Here is a 17,494-nt window from a genome sequence, read left to right as displayed (position 1 = left end):
AATGGAGGGATACAAACGATTGGTCTAGTTGGACCAAGGAGCGGCACAGGCTTGGAGAGCCGAAGGGCCTGTTTCCTGTGCTGTACTGTTCTTTGAATAGAAACAGGTTACTTAGATGACAGCTTAAGAAATGTTAGGCTGCCCAAACGGAAACAATTTACCTAAAATTATTTAGGGCCATAGAAATGCTAAGCTCCATAAAAGGAAATAACTTGAGATATGTTGTCGCCGATTCTCATTTTGAAATAACAGAAGGAGAAACCGCATAACTGTTCCTCCCCTCAGAAACAGATAAGGGCAGTCCACACCTCACAGCCAGAAGCCAGTCCACAACTCAGAGCCAAAAGGCTAGGACCCATTTCACAGTCAAGGAACCCTGTGACATCTTTCACTTCTCAGAGATGCTACAGTCTTGCATCTAAGTCTTAGAGTCATAGTGTTGCTGGAATCCTTTGTAAAGGCAGTTTAAACCTTCGCTGGAGCAGGAAACGACGTTTCCCAGATTTGATCATCAGCCCTGAATTGTGTGGTAACTATAAGCTGGATTTGACTTATAGAGTTATTTAATTTGGTTGTTGTTTGGGAAAGTGAAGTCCTAGTGAGTTCAGTGATCAGAGATATATTTTAGAACAAGGAGTAATTTCAACACAAACTGTGGTTGTTCATGTGCTTAGGGTATCGTAGTCTTTTTTGTTGTGTATTTTGCTTTTCTTAAGTTAATAAATATTCTTTAATAATTGGTTCAACCAACGGCTGGACAGGTTCTTCACTGGGGTTTTAAGTGACTCCTCACAATATAAAAAAAACAGCTCCACGAACTGGTGCTTAAAGGCGTGACACCCTTGCAGGTAACATCAACGTGGTTTGTGACGTGTATGTAGTGCTCTATATATAATCTAACAGGTTTAGCATAACTTGCCTATTTTCCTATTTTTCAATTCTATCTCTTGCTATTTTCGTGATCATGCTAATCTGTGATGCACTTTTTGGGGATTGGTATATTTGTAATCTGAGATCCCTTTGTGTCTCTACTCCAACTAAACTTGAAAATTTCAATTAATAAGTGACCTCCTAATGTATTAGCTCACGTTTATGTGTTGAATTTGATTTGCTAATTATTTGAAGTTAATTAATATCACCCTATATTTTGTTGCCGTCCTTCTCAACATTATCCCCCAAATTTAATGTCATCCACAAATTCAGAAATTGGGCAGAATCTTTCCCTTCCACCAGTGGCAGGCAGGAGCACGAGATTTGGCATGAGTCAAAAATTCAGTTTTCCGAGGTTGGGCAATTAGATTGGAATCTAGTTCTTTTAACTTTCATGGCTGGTTAAAAGTGGGTCTAGTGTCCTGCTGACCTATGCCAGGAACTCCATATGTATCTCATGAATGCTCACTAAACCTTGTTTCCTCTTCAAATTTTCTACCCCAACAGCTGGAATTTAAAACTGTTCTGTTTCATGACCCTTCATAAGGGGCATGCACCCATTGAGGGAGACTTCCTGGACTTACCAGGCACTTGATGCAGCCTTCCGCATTCTCGCAGACCACTGTCGGAAGCTGGGAGATATCAATGCAGGAGATAGTACACGTGGGAAGGGGGGGAGGGGTTGAAAGGCAGAAATGTGGAGGTGGAAGGGGGACAGGGTGTTTTAGCGGGAGAGTTGACAGTAGGGTCCTGAGAGGAGAACTCAGGATACTGATGGTAAGAGAGAACAGTGACTGTCAGAGGGTGAAGTAGGAGGGAGCTGTGTGGGAGGATCAAGGTGTGCATTTGGCAGCTGTAGGTATCATTGGAAGGGTCATGGAGGGAGACAGGAAAGCTGGCACAGACCATGAGAGTGGGCAGGGTCAATTTGGCATGGACACAGTAATGGGTGTGGGCTCTGAGGGGAGGGGAGCCATATGGACTTGGATGGTGATAGGGTCCAGGGTAGATTCGAATTTATTCTCATAGAATCTCTAAAGTGCAGAAGGAGGCCATTCGGCCTATCGAGCCTGCACCGACCACAATCCCACCCAGGCCTTATTCCTGTAACTGCACATATCTACCCCTGCTGACACTAGGGTCAATTTAGCATGGCCAATCAACTTAACCCGCACATCTTTGAATTGTGAGAGGAAACTGGAGGAAACCCATGCAGACACAGGGAGAATGTGCAAACTCCACACAGACAGTGACCCAAAGCGGGAATTGAACCCAGATCCCTGGCGCTGTGAGGCAGCAGTGCTAACCACTGTGTCACTATGCCGCCCAAGGGTAACCGGGGAGGTTCAAGGGTGACACAGGGAACATTGGGTGAGTCAATCATGGTAGGGGGCAAGTTAGTGGGTGATGGGGAGGATAGAAAATAGTGGGATGGGTTTAGTAGGCGACGCACACCATTTCTACAGCAGCAAGTCAATACCTTCAATGTCAAACTGTTTTAAAATCAAAGTGGGAGGAGGGTCTTTTTGGATTGGTGGAGCTCTAGGACCTCACATTTGACTGACTGAATTGACCCTTATTATCATCGGGAAGTTGTATGAGAACATTGATAAAAGCAAACTGCTGCAGATGCTGGAATCTGAAACACAAACAGAAGATGCTGGAAAGTCACAGCAGGTCTGACAGCTTCTGTGGAGAGAGAGAAGAGCTAACATTTCAAGTCTGGATGACTCATTGTCAGAGCTGGAGACAATTGGAATAAGGATGAGATTTATAAGGTAGTGGTGGTAGTGCGGGAGGTGATGGGGGGAGCTGTGGAGGCTGGATAGAGGGCCAGCGATAGGTGGAGGCGAGGGAAAGATTTACAAATGATATCATGGACAAAAAGTCAAAGGGAATGCAAATGGTGGTGATCATGGCTAAGAAGGGTGCTCATAGTGCCACTTTAAGAGATCAGAATGTGTTAATGGCAGAACAAAGGTAGGTGGGAATGTGCCATGGGAAGGGGGTGAGGTGTTGGGTGTGATGGAGGAGTGGACAAGGGTATGCCAGAGGGAATGGTCTCTGCAGAATGCTGACAGGGGGAGTGAGGGGAAGATTCTTTGGTGTTGGCATCATGCTGGAGTTGGCGGAAATGGCGGAGGATGCGGAGAGGCAATATAAAATAAAGGGTACAATTTAAAGAAGGTGCATGAGCAGAAGGGCATGGGTATCTCTGTGCATAAATCATTGAAAGTGGCAGGACAGGTTGAGAGTGGTTAATAAACCAAATAGCATCTCAGCCTTTATTAATAGGTGCATAAAGTGGGAAAAGCAAGGAATGTTCAAGTTGTGTAGAACACTTGTTTGGCCTCAGCTGGACTATAGCATCGAGTTCTGGGCATCACTTTTTAGGAAAGGTGTAAAGGCATTAGTGCAGAAAATGTTCATGACAATGGTCCCAGAGATGAGGAATTTCAATTATGTAGATAGATTGGGGAAGTCGCTACTATTTTCCCTCGAGAAGGGAATGTTGAGAGGAGATTTGATGGAGGTATTCAAAATCATGAGGGATCTGATCAAAGTAAATGGGCAAAAATTGGTGGAAGTATTGAAAACAAAGGTGCACAGATTTAAAGCAAAAGAAGCAATGGTGACATGAGGGAAATCCTTTGCATGCATTGAGTGATTAGAAACTGGAATGTGCTGCCAGAGTGTGTGGTGGAGGCAGGTTTAATTGAGGCATTCAAGAAGGAATTGGATTGTTATCTGATGAAGAATAATGTGCAGGGCTATGAAGAGAAGGCAGAAGTAGCTTGTCCCTATGAAAAGCCAGCACAGACACGATGGATTGAATGGCCTCCTGTTCTGTTATGATTTTACAAAAGTAACTTCATTGCTAACCTCAAATATTTGAGCCAGTAGTGAGGACATTTGTTTCCGTAACTGTTAAGTTACAGATTTAAAGCATATAGGATGATTAAGTAAATAGCGGAATTGACCAGGGAGAATTGGTGGATGTGGTTTATTTAAACTTTCAGATGGCCTTCAACAAGGTCTCACGTAGCACATTACGATGTAAAGTTAAAGTGCATGGGATTGTGGGTAGTCTTTGGAGATGGATAGAAAACTGATTAACAGATAGGAAGCAAAGAGTTGGAATAAATGAATCTTTTTCTGATTGGCATGCAGTGACTAGTGGAGTACCACATGGATTTCTGTGCTGGGACCCCAACTGTTCACACTATATGTTAATGATTTGGACGAGGGAACTAAATGTATTATCTCCAAATTTGCAGTTGATACAAAGTTGGTGCAGAGTTATAGAGGTTTACAGCCCAACTTGTCCATGCCGCCCTTATTTTTTTAAAAAACCCCTAAGCTAATCCCAATTGCCCGCATTTGGCCCATATCCCTCCATACCCATTGTACCCATGTAACTATCTAAATGCTTTTTAAAAGATAAAATTGTACCCGCCTCTACTACTACCTCTGGCAGCTTGTTCCAGACACTCATCACCCTCTGTGTGAAAAAATTGCCCCTCTGGACACTTTTGTATCTCTCCCCTCACACCTTAAACCTATGCCCTCTAATTTTAGACTCCCCTACCTTTGGGAAAAAATATTGACTATCTACCTTGTCTATGCCCCTCATTATTTTATAGACCTCTATAAGGTCATCCCTCAGCCTCCTACGCTCCAGAGAAAAAAGTCCCGGTCTATTCAGCCTCTCCTTATAACTCAATCCCTCAAGTCCCAGTAGCATCCTAGTAAATCTTTTCTGCACTCTTTCTAGTTTAATAATATCCTTTCTATAATAGGGTGACCAGAATTGCATACAGTATTCCAAGTGTGGCCTTACCAATGTCTTGTACAACTTCAACAAGACGTCCCAACTCCTGAATTCAATGTTCTGACCGATGAAACCAAGCATGCCGAATGCCTTCTTCACCACTCTGTCCACCTGTGACTCCACTTTCAAGGAGCTATGAACATGTACCCCTAGATCTCTTTGTTCTGTAACTCTCCCCAACGCCCTACCATTAACTGAGTAAGTCCTGCCCTGGTTCAATCTACCAAAATGCATTACCTCGCACTTGTCTAAATTAAACTCCATCTGCCATTTGTCAGCCCACTGGCCCAATTGATCAAGATCCCACTGCAATTGGAGATAACCTTCTTCACTGTCCACCATGCCACCAATCTTGGTGTTATCTGCAAACTTACTAACCATGCCCCCTATATTCTCATCCAAATCATTAATATAAATGACTAATAACAGTGGGCCCAGCACTGATCCCTGAGGCACACCGCTGGTCACAGGCCTCCAGTTTGAAAAACAATTCTTTACAAACACACAGAAGCCAATTTTGTATCCATTTAGATACCTCACCCTGGATCCTGTGAAATTTAACTTTATGCAACAACCTACCACGTGGTACCTTGTCAAAGGCCTTGCTAAAGTCCATGTAGACAACATCAACTGCACTGCCCTCATCCACCTTCTTGGTTACCCCTTCAAAAAACTCAATTAAATTTGTGAGACATGATTTTCCATTCACAAAGCCATGCTGACTGTCCCTAATCAGCCCTTGCATCTCTAAATGCCTGTAGATCCTGTCTCTCAAAATACCTTCCAACAATTTACCCACCATAGATGTGAGGCTAACTGGCCTGTAGTTCCCTGCAGCCCTTTTTAAACAAAGTTGGTTGGCAGGGTAAGCCTGTGAAGAGGATGCAGAGATGCTTCAGTGTAATTTGGACAGGCTGTGGGAATATGCATGGCAAATGCAGTTTAATGTGGATAAATGTGAGGTTGTCCACTTTGGTAGCAAAAATAGGGAGGCATATTATTATGTGAATGGATGTGACTTGAGAGAGGTGGATACTAAGCGAGATCTTGGTGTCCTCGTGCATCAGTTGCTGAAAGTATGTGTGTAGGTACAACAGGCAGTAAAAAAGCAAATGGTATGTTGGTCCTCATAATGAGAGGATTTGAGTATAGGATTCGGGATGTTTTATTGAAATTACATAGGGCGTCGGTGAGGCCACGCATGGAATATTGTGTGCAGTTTTGGTGTCCTTATCTGAGGAAGGATGTTCTTGCTGTAGAGGGAGGGCAGCGAAGGTTTACCAGGCTAATTCCTGGGATGGCAAGAATGCTATATGAGGAGAGACTAAGTCAGTTAGGATTATATTAATTGGAGTTTAGAAGAGTGAGAGAGGTGGATCCCATAGAAGCTTATAAAATTGTAACAGGATTAAAAAGGGTAGATTTGGAAAGAATGTTCCCGATGGTGGGGGAGTCCAGAAGTAGGGATCATGGTTTGAGGAGAAGGGGATAAACCTTTTAGGACTGAAGTAAGGAGAAATTTCTTCACGCAGAGAGTAGTGTATCTGTGGACTTATTACCACAGAAAGTAGCTGAGGCCAACACATTGTATGATTTCAGTAAGGAATTAGATATAGCTCTTGTTGCTAAAGGAATCAAGGGAGATAGGAGGAAGGCGGGATCTGGACATTGAATTTGATGATCAGCCATGATCATAATAAATGGTGGAGCAGGCTCGAAGGGTCAAATGGCCTATTCCTGCTTCTATTTTTGATATGTCTGTATGTATGTTTCTAAGGCAAAAGACAGCTGAAAATCCATTACTTAATTAATTTAGAGATGTTTGTATTTTACATATCTGTTCTTTTCCATAGCTTCAAACATTAAATAATACAATAAAAAACTTGGAAAGAAATCTGGAAGTAAATTCTATAAATCCCAGTAGAATTGAAGACTTAAAGAAGCAAATAAGGTTTGTATCCTTTTTTTTACTGGTGCTTTCTTAATGAGGCTTTCTTTTGGAGGTTGACTTTTTCTGCTGTTGCTACCCTTCATCAGCTACAAGTATATTCATAATATTTCTGAACATTAGTACGACCACAACAGATGGTTGTTGAGCAAATCTAATCCTGGAGGGAAAATTAACTTGGGGACCATGACCCATTTTTTTGTGTTCTGCAAATGAGAAAAAAACCTGCTGATATCAGCAGTGTAGAATTCCAGTAGCACGTTCGGCATTTTAAAAATTAAAATATTCGTTAATAAGAAGAAAAGAAAACTTAAGCACACAAGATTACAGTTGCACAGTTCAAATAATCTTACAAAATATTACCCCCCAAAATAATCTACTTGGTCAGACCCACAAGCAAGCACCTTCCAGACAATTCTCCCTTATAGATGTTTAACTGTAAAAATCCCGTTATATTGCCCAAGGCAAAACTGCAATTGCTGTAATAAAGGTATACCACACAAGCTCTTAACCGTTCCTCCACTTTGTTATGGAAATACAAGAAACTTCAGAAACAAGACTTCTGAAACCCAAAGCCTTTCTGGTTTTTTGGACAGCTACTTCAGACTTTGTACCTTCTCTCAGCATAAAGCTGTTTCCACGATGTCTTCCCCACACACAACTAATCCCAATGCAGCTCAAAATCTCTCCATTAGCTTATTTTTCCCTTCATATTTAATTCCATTGTTCTCATCACTTCTTTGAACTAGGAACTAGCTTTTCAAAATTATATTTTTTCCATATTTTCCTATGTTCCCCACTTGCAGGTCAAATAAAATTTAACAACCTTTCCTTATTTACTTCTGAAACCTTGCAAATTATAGAAGTTCCTTACTCCCCTTTGAAATTTAAAGGCTGAAAATGGAATTCCCTGTATAGCCCCTAATGCAAATGTCTAAACTCTACTTATTTACTTATGAATCTCCTTTATGACAGCTGAATTACAATGCTTACGTGTTTTTTACCTCTACTCCTTTTTACCTCTCAACTCCCCAGGCGAGCAGTTTCCATTGATCTTTCCCCGGCTTAATTAAATCATTTACACATACACCCACACACAACCTTCTTTACAGAATAACACAATATTTCCCCAAAAATATTTTTAAAATCCTCACAACATGATGAGCATTTCTGAACATGATCATAAAGTCCTTGAAATTATTTAGATAGTAATCATATGACTGTGTATTATTTAATTTTTAGCAAGTTCTCTTTTTCTTTTGAAACCTGGTAAATTCAGGTTAATTTGAAATCCCTGAGGTGTTCTGGTGCTTCAGATGTTCTATCTCCTCCTGTGGTTCAGTTTTCTATTGTCTGGCATATTCCTGGCTCCTACCTGCTGTTCCTTGCTCCATTTTGATTCTTTTTACTTAACTGCTTATCTTGGGTCACTATGACTTCATGCTCACTATGATTTCTTGCTGCAATTCCTCTTTCCTACCTTATGAAGCTGTTAGCAGAATGTGATCATCAGGTGGCAGAGAGATCATTCATGGAAAAAAGTGACAGCTAAAATTATAGAACAGAAAAGGAGCCCATTTGGTCCCTTGCATCAATACTTAATCTCTCAGTTTATTTGCCTGCCCTGTTAAACTTTTCTTTCTCAAATTGTATTTATCCGCTTTGCTTTAAAAAGTGTTTTAGAGATTGTTCCTCCATCAATTACGTGTTCTAAGTATACTGTGCATAAAAATCTCCTAATCTTTTCTATTTTGGCATCCTTACATGTATGGCCAATAGATACTGACTGATTTATTGAGCTTTTCATAGTTCGAACAACTCTTTAATCCTGTAAGCTTGCTATTGTCCCACTGCGATTCTTCATCCCCTGAACATACCTCTGGGTCTTGACATTGGCAAAAACTGTTGTGGTCCCTATAGATGAGCTGCATCAGGGGGCCTGATGTATACTCAATTTGACTTTGACGCCACCTCAAAATGAACTTAGTTGAGTTGCTGGGCCTCAAAATTCCAACTTAATGATGCTGCCCCAAAGTCATGCCCAGGACTAAGGAGTTTAGGTCCCAGTTTTGTTCAGTTCCTTTGTTTTAATTTACTGAAAGAATCCAGGAATAACAGAGCAAAACCATGAAAAAGTTAGCAATGCAACCTGGAGTGCATTAAGTAATAATGGAGAGTTGTTATGTTTCCAATCCTCCAGGAGTTTACAAATTGCAGATTGGGAATTGATGCCCTACTACATTTGAACACTCAATCCTCATTTTATGTTCTTAGGGAAACAAAGAGACTTCTGAATATGGAAAAGGAAAAAGATCATACTGTGTTAACAAGCATTTTGAAGGTCTGGAAACAGATAAAAGCTTTGCGGAAAGTTAAAACGTACACCTGTACATCAGTAAAGCTCCAAGTACAAGAGTAAGTTTGTTTAATGATGCCAATTGTAATTACTTTCTTTCCATAGGAAAATATATTAAAAAATCAACTTGTCCAAGTTAATTGAAAGGCCTGGTTTAAGGATTAGTTTTTACCATTACAGTGCCTACTTATTAAATTTGCTGTGTACAAACAAATTAAACTTTTAGAAGGTAACTTGCAGTAATTAATACTTTGAATAGCAGTTTTTATTTTATTAGCTAAAATATTAAATTATTAATATGAAATCCACTTTTTTCTTTGAGTGTATTATTTAAAGCACAGTATTAAATTATTTTGCTTTCCTGCTATGTTAAAATGTATTTACAAAATGTAATCCTCCTGCAAGAAAATTACTTGTGAAGGTTTGTTAAAGGGCAATCAAGATAGAATTATGGAATCTTATACAGAAAAATATGAACAAAAATTGAGTTCTTAACTTACCATAAAATCAGTGACCTAGGTGTTTAAGGAAGTTTACAGAATAACAAAGTTTGCTTTCTAACAACACAGGTGAAGCAGCCATTTCCTGTTACATCAGTGTGACAGGGACATGAGACTACAAAAGAGGACAACATTAGCCATTTTGTTGGTTTGGCATTTGGGCAGCTTGGCTCCCAAATTTGGATACGCTGTGTTCATTTTATAGATGTCATCTTGCCTCCAAGATGGCATCCATGGTACCTGCACATACTTCTGATGCTGCCCATATCAGATGTAACTTTGGTGAGGCAGGTCTGTGTGTTAGACACAGAAACATAGAAAATAGGTGAAGGAGTAGGCCATTTGGCCCTTTGAGCCTGCACCACCATTTAGTATGATCATGGCTGATCGTGCACTTTCAATATCCCACTCCCGCTTTCTCTCCATACCCCTTGAACCCTTTAACCGCAAGTGCCACGTCCAGCTCCCTCTTGAACATATCTAACGAACTGGCCCCAACATCTTTCTGTGTTAGAGAATTCCACAGATTCACAACTCTCTGAGTGAAGAAGTTCTTCCTCATCTCAGTCCTGAATGTCTTCCCCCTTATTCTTAGACTGTGACCCCCTAGTTCTAGACTTCCCCAACATTGGGAACATTTTTCCCGCATCTAGCCTATCATGTCCCAACAGGATTTTATATTTTTCTATGAGATACCCTCTCATTCTTCTAAATTCCAATGAGTACAAGCCCAGTCGATCCAGTCTTTCTTCATACATCAATCCTGCCATTCCGGGAATCAGTCTGGTGAACCTTTGCTGGACTCCCTCAATAGCGAGAATGTCCTTCCTCAGACTAGGAGACCACAACTGTACACACTACTCAAGGTGTGGCCTCACCAAGGCCCTGAATAACTGCAGCAAGACATCCTTACTCCTATACTCAAGTCTTCTTGCTATGAAGGTCAGCATGCCATTAGCTTTCCTCACTGCCTGCTGTACCTGCATGCCAACCTTCAACGACTGTTCCACCATGACATCCAGGTCACGTTGCACTTCTCCTTTTCCAAAACTGCCACCATTCAGATAACAACCTTCCTGTTTTTGCCACCAAAGTGCATAACCTCATATTTATCCATGTTATATTGCATTTGCTTAGTATTTGCCCACTCAGCCAGCCTGTCCAAGTCACCCTGCAGCCTTTTAGCATCCTCCTCACAGCACACACTGCTACCCAGCTTAATGTCATCTGCAAATTTGGAGATATTACATTCAATTCCTTCGTCCAAATCATTAATGTATATTGTGAATAGCTGGGGTCCCAGCATTGAACCCTGCGGTACCCCAATAGTCACTGCCTGCCACTCTGAAAAGGACCCATTTATTCCCACTCTTTGCTTCCTGACTGCCAACCAATTCTCTATCCATGTCAATACATTACCCCCAATACCATGAGCTTTAATTTTTCTCACTAATCTCTTGTGTGGGACCTTGTCAAAAGCCTTTTGAAAGTCCAGACACACAATATCCACTGGTTCACCCTTGTCCACTGGTCACATCCTCAAAAAATTCCAGAAGATTTGTCAAGCACGATTTCCCTTTAGTGAATCCATGCTGAGTTGGATTGATCCTGTCACTGCTTTCCAAATGCTCAGTTATTAAATCCTTAATAATTGACTCCAGCAATTTCCCTACCACTGATGTCAGGCTAACCGGTCTATAATTCCCCATTTTCTCTCCCTCCTTTTTTAAAAAATAGGGTTGCATTAGCTACCCTCCAAGCTATCCAGAGGAGGCAGATCATGACATAAATCAGTGTTTAGTGCTGATTGAACGCACATTTAAGAGCAGGATGTCCCAGCTACATTATTTACAGGTATGAAATGCATCGAAAGGTTAGTCATGACACGGATCAACTCCAGCCTTCCAGACTGCCTGGATCCACTACAGTTCACTCATTGCCAGAACAGGTCCACAGCAGACACTATTTGCCTGGCTCTACACTCTACCTTGGAACACCTGGATAACAAAGGTACTTATGTCAGACTCCTATTCATTGCCTACAGCTCAGTCTTCAACACCATTATCCCTACAAAACTCATCTCCAATCTCCTAGGCTCGGCTCCTCCCTCTGTGACTGGATCCTAGATTTTCTAACCCATAGATCCTAATCAGTAAGGATAGGCAAGCACACCTCCTCCATGATTATCCTCAACACTGGTGCCCGGCAAGGCTGTGTCCTCAGCTCTACTATACTCTTTATACACTTATGATTATGTGGCCAAATTCCGCTACAACTCCATTTTCAAGTTTGCTGATGACACCACCGTAGTGGGTAGTGGAAATAGTTGAGAACTTCATGTTTCTAGGTGTCCAGATCACCAACAACCTGTCCTGGTCCCTCCATGCTAATGCCAAAGTTAAGAAAGCCCACCAACGCCTCTACTTTCACAGGAGGCTAAGGAAATTAAATATGTCTGCTACGCTCTCACCAATTTTTGCAGATGCACCATAGATAACATCCTTTCCGGATGTATCACAGTTTGGTATGGCTCCTGCTGTGACCAAGACCACAAGAAATTACAAAGGGTTGTGAATGTAGCCCAGTCCATCCTTCAAGCCAGACTCCCATCCATTGACTCTGGGTTCCAGACTCCCATCCATTGCTTTGGTATCGTGTTCTTACTGCCAACCAATTGGTTAATTGCTCCCCAGTTTTCTCTTCCAAACAGTGCAGGAAAATTTCCCTTTACTGTGTGCAGAGATAATTCTGCTAATTGACCATTAGCTTCCACTTGAACCATGATATATCCCTTCAATGGAACTACCTCCCCGAAATAAATTCACAGGATTGCGTTTGAAGGTTTAAGTGGTGAGTGTTTAAGTTTCAGATTGTATATGTTTTCTGGGAGAAGTAATACAGTAGCTCCCATATCTACTTCCATCTTTATCTCTTGTCAATCTAACTTTGGATAAACCCAGTCCCTTTGTGTATCCCCTTTCATGGACAGGACAACGAGTTTAAGCTCTTGGATCTTCCCTAGCCTGGTATTATCTTGGAAATTTTCGTCTTCATCAGATCTCTTGTAGACCTCTTTTGTAGATCTTGACGTGTTCTTGCGTTTGCCCACCTTCAGGGTTGGAGAAATCTGTTACATCCAACACACCTTTGTTGTGTAGCCTTTCCTGCCACAGCTTCTACATTTATTTTCTCTACTCCAACATTCATGCCCCACCTGAGCACATCTACGGCATGCTTGCACCTTAAGAGATTTCTTCCTGTCCGTTCCCATCCTGTGTATTTTGGCTTCAGCTCCAATTTGGGAAGCTTCTTTAGTGGCCAGTTCCATGGACATTGTGATTTCAACAGCAAGTTTTACAGTAGTTGAAGAGCTTTTGGTGAGCAATCATCTTTGAACCGCTTCATTTCAAAGTCCACAAACAAGTCTGTCTCGCAGATTGTCTTTGAGGGTTGAGCCAAGCTCACAGTTCTTTGCTAATCTTCTTAGCATTGCAACGAATTGCAATCTATTTTTGCCTTTTTCTTGGCTCCATTGATGAAATCGGAATCTCAGCAATTATTAGTGGTTTAAGCAGGAAATTACTTTTGAGAATCTTGGTCAGTTCCTTGTAGGTTTTTTCACGAGGCTTCTAAGGATAAACAAGGCTCTGTAGCAATGTATAGGTTTTACGCCCTGCTATGCTTATGAAGGTGACCACTTTTAAGTTCACCAGGTATCTTGTTCGCAGCCAGATAACGTTGAAATTTTTTTCTTCCTTGTGTGTTTTTTGTTTGGTTGTTTTGCTTTTTTTTAGTTGGATCTGTAGTTTGAATTATTTTTTCAAACTATTTCTTAGTAGGCAATCAATCTCCTTTACACTGAGCAAAAAAAGCTTTACTTATAATTTTTTGGGGGGTTTAAGAGTACAGAAACTCTCCTTTATATGAGGATGTCCGTTGCTGTAGCTCACCATATGTGAGGTCCCTGCATCCTGAAACTACCCAGCTGCAAAATGTTTTCTTTCAGAATACTCACGGTTTTGTTTTGCTTCAGGATGTTTTCTCAACTGCATTGATGACTTTCCTTGACTTATTTTAGAAGCTGAAGAACTGGATTTTTTTTTTCTTCTTAAGGTCGAGGCTCTGGTTGAAAAGAAAATGCTAAAATCCAGTCAGAAACCTATCCCTTTACCAGGTTTACCTTCCGTGCCACCAGTTTTATCTTTAAAAGCTGGGATTCGTTGAAGATCTTTTTGGAAAACCTCCTTGGTCACCAGTTTTGTTTAAAACTGGGCTTTTGTTGAAAGTCCTTCCGAAAACCATCTCATCGCCAGCCTTTATCCTGTTGTTTTAGATTAGATGTTTTGACTAATAGTACTAACAAGACAAAAGATAATAATGTGCCACACTCTGGGTTTTGAATCAACTCAATGCAGATTTATTTAAGAGCTGTTGCCAGATTGAAGTCCAATATGGAAGAGAGATAAAAACCCGCAAATCCCTCTGGTGATGTCACAGCATGTCATGTGACTAATTACACAGAGACCTGTTGCTTTGCAATGCGTAATAGTTGTAATATTTGACACCCTCCATTTTCACAGAGTACGCTCCATACGTCATAGACTGTTGCTCATGCCCCAAAAAAGGAATTTCTTCCTGATATCACACTTTCCTATGGATCAATTTATCTAATCTTCTCATCCTTATCTAGCATGTGATTAGGGCAATAATTCCAGGATATTCAATGGTGAAATCAATTAATCTCCAGGTAGTTTTTCAAGACAAAAGAAATGCAACCTAAAATGCCTTTTGAAGTTGCAGGTTGCAGAAAGCAGATGCTTCCCAATAATAAAATTCAAGTATTCCTTGGGCACAGAGATGGTACTGGAAGACTGGAGAATTACAAATGTTATACCCTTGTTCTAAAAGGGGTGCAAGGATAATGCCAGCAACTATAGACCAGTCAGTTTGAAACTTCTGGAAACTATAGTTGGGATAAAATCAGTAGTCACCTAGATAAGTTCAGGATAATTAAGGAAAGCCAAACCTCTCCCCTCGCCAATGATATAATGGTACTAGGGGAGATATGCACTGGGGCTGACGGGTGCAGACACTGGGGCTTAAAGGGACCAATGCACTGGGGGTGAAGGGACCAGGTACCGGCCTGAAGTGGCAATGAAACAGGCACAAAGAGGAAGTCAGAAGTGGAGGAGAGTTGGTGCCAGAAGGGGGGAAGACTCAGCACCAGAAGGGGGAGACAACCAAGTCTTAAACTAACCATTCCTGAGGCTGCCTTCTTCTGTTGCTGGGCCACTGTCTCCTTGGAGTGACTTGACACTGGGAAGTGAAGCCTGGGCTAATGAGGTGGATGGGTGGCCAGTCATCTCGGACTGATGGCTCCACTCATATGTTGGGGAGCTGCAAGCTCATTACTGACATCAAAAGTCTAATGGTGAGGCATGTCAGTAATGAAAATTCCTTTGCAGCTGAGATCGTTCACTGAATCACCACTGCTCTCAGTTAATCTTTGGCACACTGACCTCCACATTCACTGACTGCTATAGTTCCCCTGAACCGTTAGCTGACTGGCCAAGCACATACATCTCCTTCAACAGTGAGTAAGGGCACATTGGCTGAGGAAAGTTCTCTGACCCATGTGATGTTTGCGAAGGTGCATTTTGACAGGTGCCCCCGTTGACCAGGTTGCATGCAAGGCCTTGGAGTGAAGCTTGGGACAATGTCTGCACCTTAAATGAGAGCTCAGGATGCAGTAGGGTGGCCACATCTGTGACCACTCAGTTAAGCTGCTTGGAGTGGAGTCTTGTCCATTCGGGGAATGAATTAAGGTCTGGTCATTAAGGTGGCAAAGGATGAAGGAGACAAAAACGAACCATTAATTCTTTCTCTTATGCAGTAATTAGTGCAAGGAGAGATGGAGCATGTGGAACTGGCTATTATTCGTCTGGCTCATAGAGAAGACAGAAGACATTGGTGGAGGCATCTGGCTCCCCAGAGTCATGAGGACAATCTTGAGAAGGAAGGTGTGGCAGTGTCTGCTCCGCAGGAACAGGAGGGAGCCCAGACAGCGGCCGCTCAGAGGAATCTTCCACAACCCAGTGTATGTAGATGGCACCTGACTTCCTGCAGATGAATGAGAACCAGTCGAGGATTTTGCCTCTTAAGGAAATGGTGGCTCAATTATGCTCCCTTCTGCAGGATTTACCACCATTGGGACTTGGAGAGCAAGCCAGTATACAAAAGCCATGGTATTTGTACAGATGTCTGTCTTTTCACAGGTGCAGGGTGCCATCAACTTCACCCAAGTGGTTTCCTGATCTCCATGGTATCAAGGAGTGCAGTTTGTGAACTGCAAGGGCTTTCACTCTCTAAAATTTCAGCTGGTTTGTAACCACACAAAACATATTCTTCAGGTGTGTGCTCAGTCCCTGGGGAGTGTACACTCATGCACATTGAGCCACTGTCAAATTCCCTCCCATGTTTGAGGGTCCACATTGGTTACAGTGTTGGCTCCCTGGGGGCAGGGGATACCACCGAGGATGTGGCTGATGACACCTGTGCGGAAGCCACAGAGTGCAGCTGAGACCAAATACAACAAGGCTTATGCTGCAACTCGCACTATGGACGCTGGAAATGAGGTTCCGGGACCAATCTTGTGGAGCCTGTGGTACAGTGTTGTGTATTGTGGTTGTCTGCTGCGCCCTTTGCAATTTGGCGCTTCAATGGAGGAAGGAACTGCCTGTGAATGAGTGGCTTATTTCCTCAGATGAGGAGGACGTCAAGGCGGATGATGAAGAGTGATCTTGGCCATGAGGCAGTGCCAATGGTCAGATGGGGCAGACAAGCTAGGGGCATATTCAAAGCCACCCAATTCATGTCCCTTCTATGAGCATTACTCTTCCTTCTGACTTCTGACAGTGCACACGTTCACTGATCAGGCTCGTGTCATGGGAAGGGAGAGGCTGCCCACCATCCCTACAGGAGAATGATGACAACCTGCAGTGGGGACAATGCATAGGTCCTCAAAGAGCTGCTGTGAGTGTCTGACTTCTGCCTGGCTGAAGGCATTTGCTTACTTGCAATGACCTAGGTCATGTCATATGGTGATGTCACTCAGAGAGTTTCCCTTCTAGTGATCTAAGGCCCTCCATAATGAACTGTGCGCTTGAGGTTCAGTGTCACCAGAGGCTGAGACCCATAGAATATGGGGGCAAGCGGCAGGGCAACATGTGCAGAGTACAGAATGTCAAAGAGTGGGATGAGTGACAGTGACTCTGAACATTGTGGGAAGCATACTCATTCCCCATGAGAAACCGGCATGACTGAGGTGTCCAGTCATTGTGAGTGGATGTCACCAATGTGCTGGCACCCTTGCAGAAAGCATATAGAGTCATAGAGCTTTATAGCACAGAAAGAAACCCTTCAGCCACCATGTCTGCACCATCCATCAAGCACCTATCTCTCCTAATCCCATTTTCCAGCACTTGGCCCATAGCCTTGTATGCTATGGCTTTTCAAGAGCTCACCTAAATGCTTCTGAGAGTTCAGGCCTCTACTATCTTTTCAGGCTGTGAGTTCCAGATTCCCACCACCCTTTGGGTGAAAAGGTTTTTTCCTCAAATCCCCTCCTGCCTCTGATCCTAAATGTACGCTCCCTGGTTATTAACCTCTCTACGTAAGGTAAAAGTTTCTTCCTATCTAGCCTATCAATGTATCTCATAAATTTGTACATCTCAATCAGGTCCCCCTTCAGCCTTCTCTGCTCCAAGGACAAACAAGCCTTGGTACAACATTCTACTTGCTACAAGTTAGGGCGGCACGGTAGCACAGTGGTTAGCACTGCTGCTTCACAGCTCCAGGGTCCCGGGTTCGATTCCTGGCTCGGGTCACTGTCTGTGTGGAGTTTGCACATTCTCCTCGTGTCTGCGTGG

At 42.5% G+C, this 17,494-nt stretch overlaps 1 protein-coding gene across 1 annotated transcript in view; it reads left to right on the top strand.

Annotated features, from left to right (window-relative positions):
• Positions 1–17,494, top strand: part of LOC144500237 (protein CC2D2B-like) — a 190,400-nt gene that overhangs the window by 45,078 nt on the left and 127,828 nt on the right. The window contains exons 10-11 of the mRNA XM_078222914.1: positions 6,616–6,713; positions 8,985–9,125. Of these exons, the coding sequence (XP_078079040.1) occupies positions 6,616–6,713; positions 8,985–9,125 (239 nt within the window). The remainder of the gene's footprint in view (positions 1–6,615; positions 6,714–8,984; positions 9,126–17,494) is intronic.

The sequence above is a fragment of the Mustelus asterias genome, chromosome 11 (genome assembly GCF_964213995.1).
Source record: "Mustelus asterias chromosome 11, sMusAst1.hap1.1, whole genome shotgun sequence".
In the NCBI taxonomy this organism is placed as follows: domain Eukaryota; kingdom Metazoa; phylum Chordata; class Chondrichthyes; order Carcharhiniformes; family Triakidae; genus Mustelus; species Mustelus asterias.
Note: the sequence above shows the minus strand (reverse complement) of the source record. Positions and strands in the feature narration are given on the sequence as shown.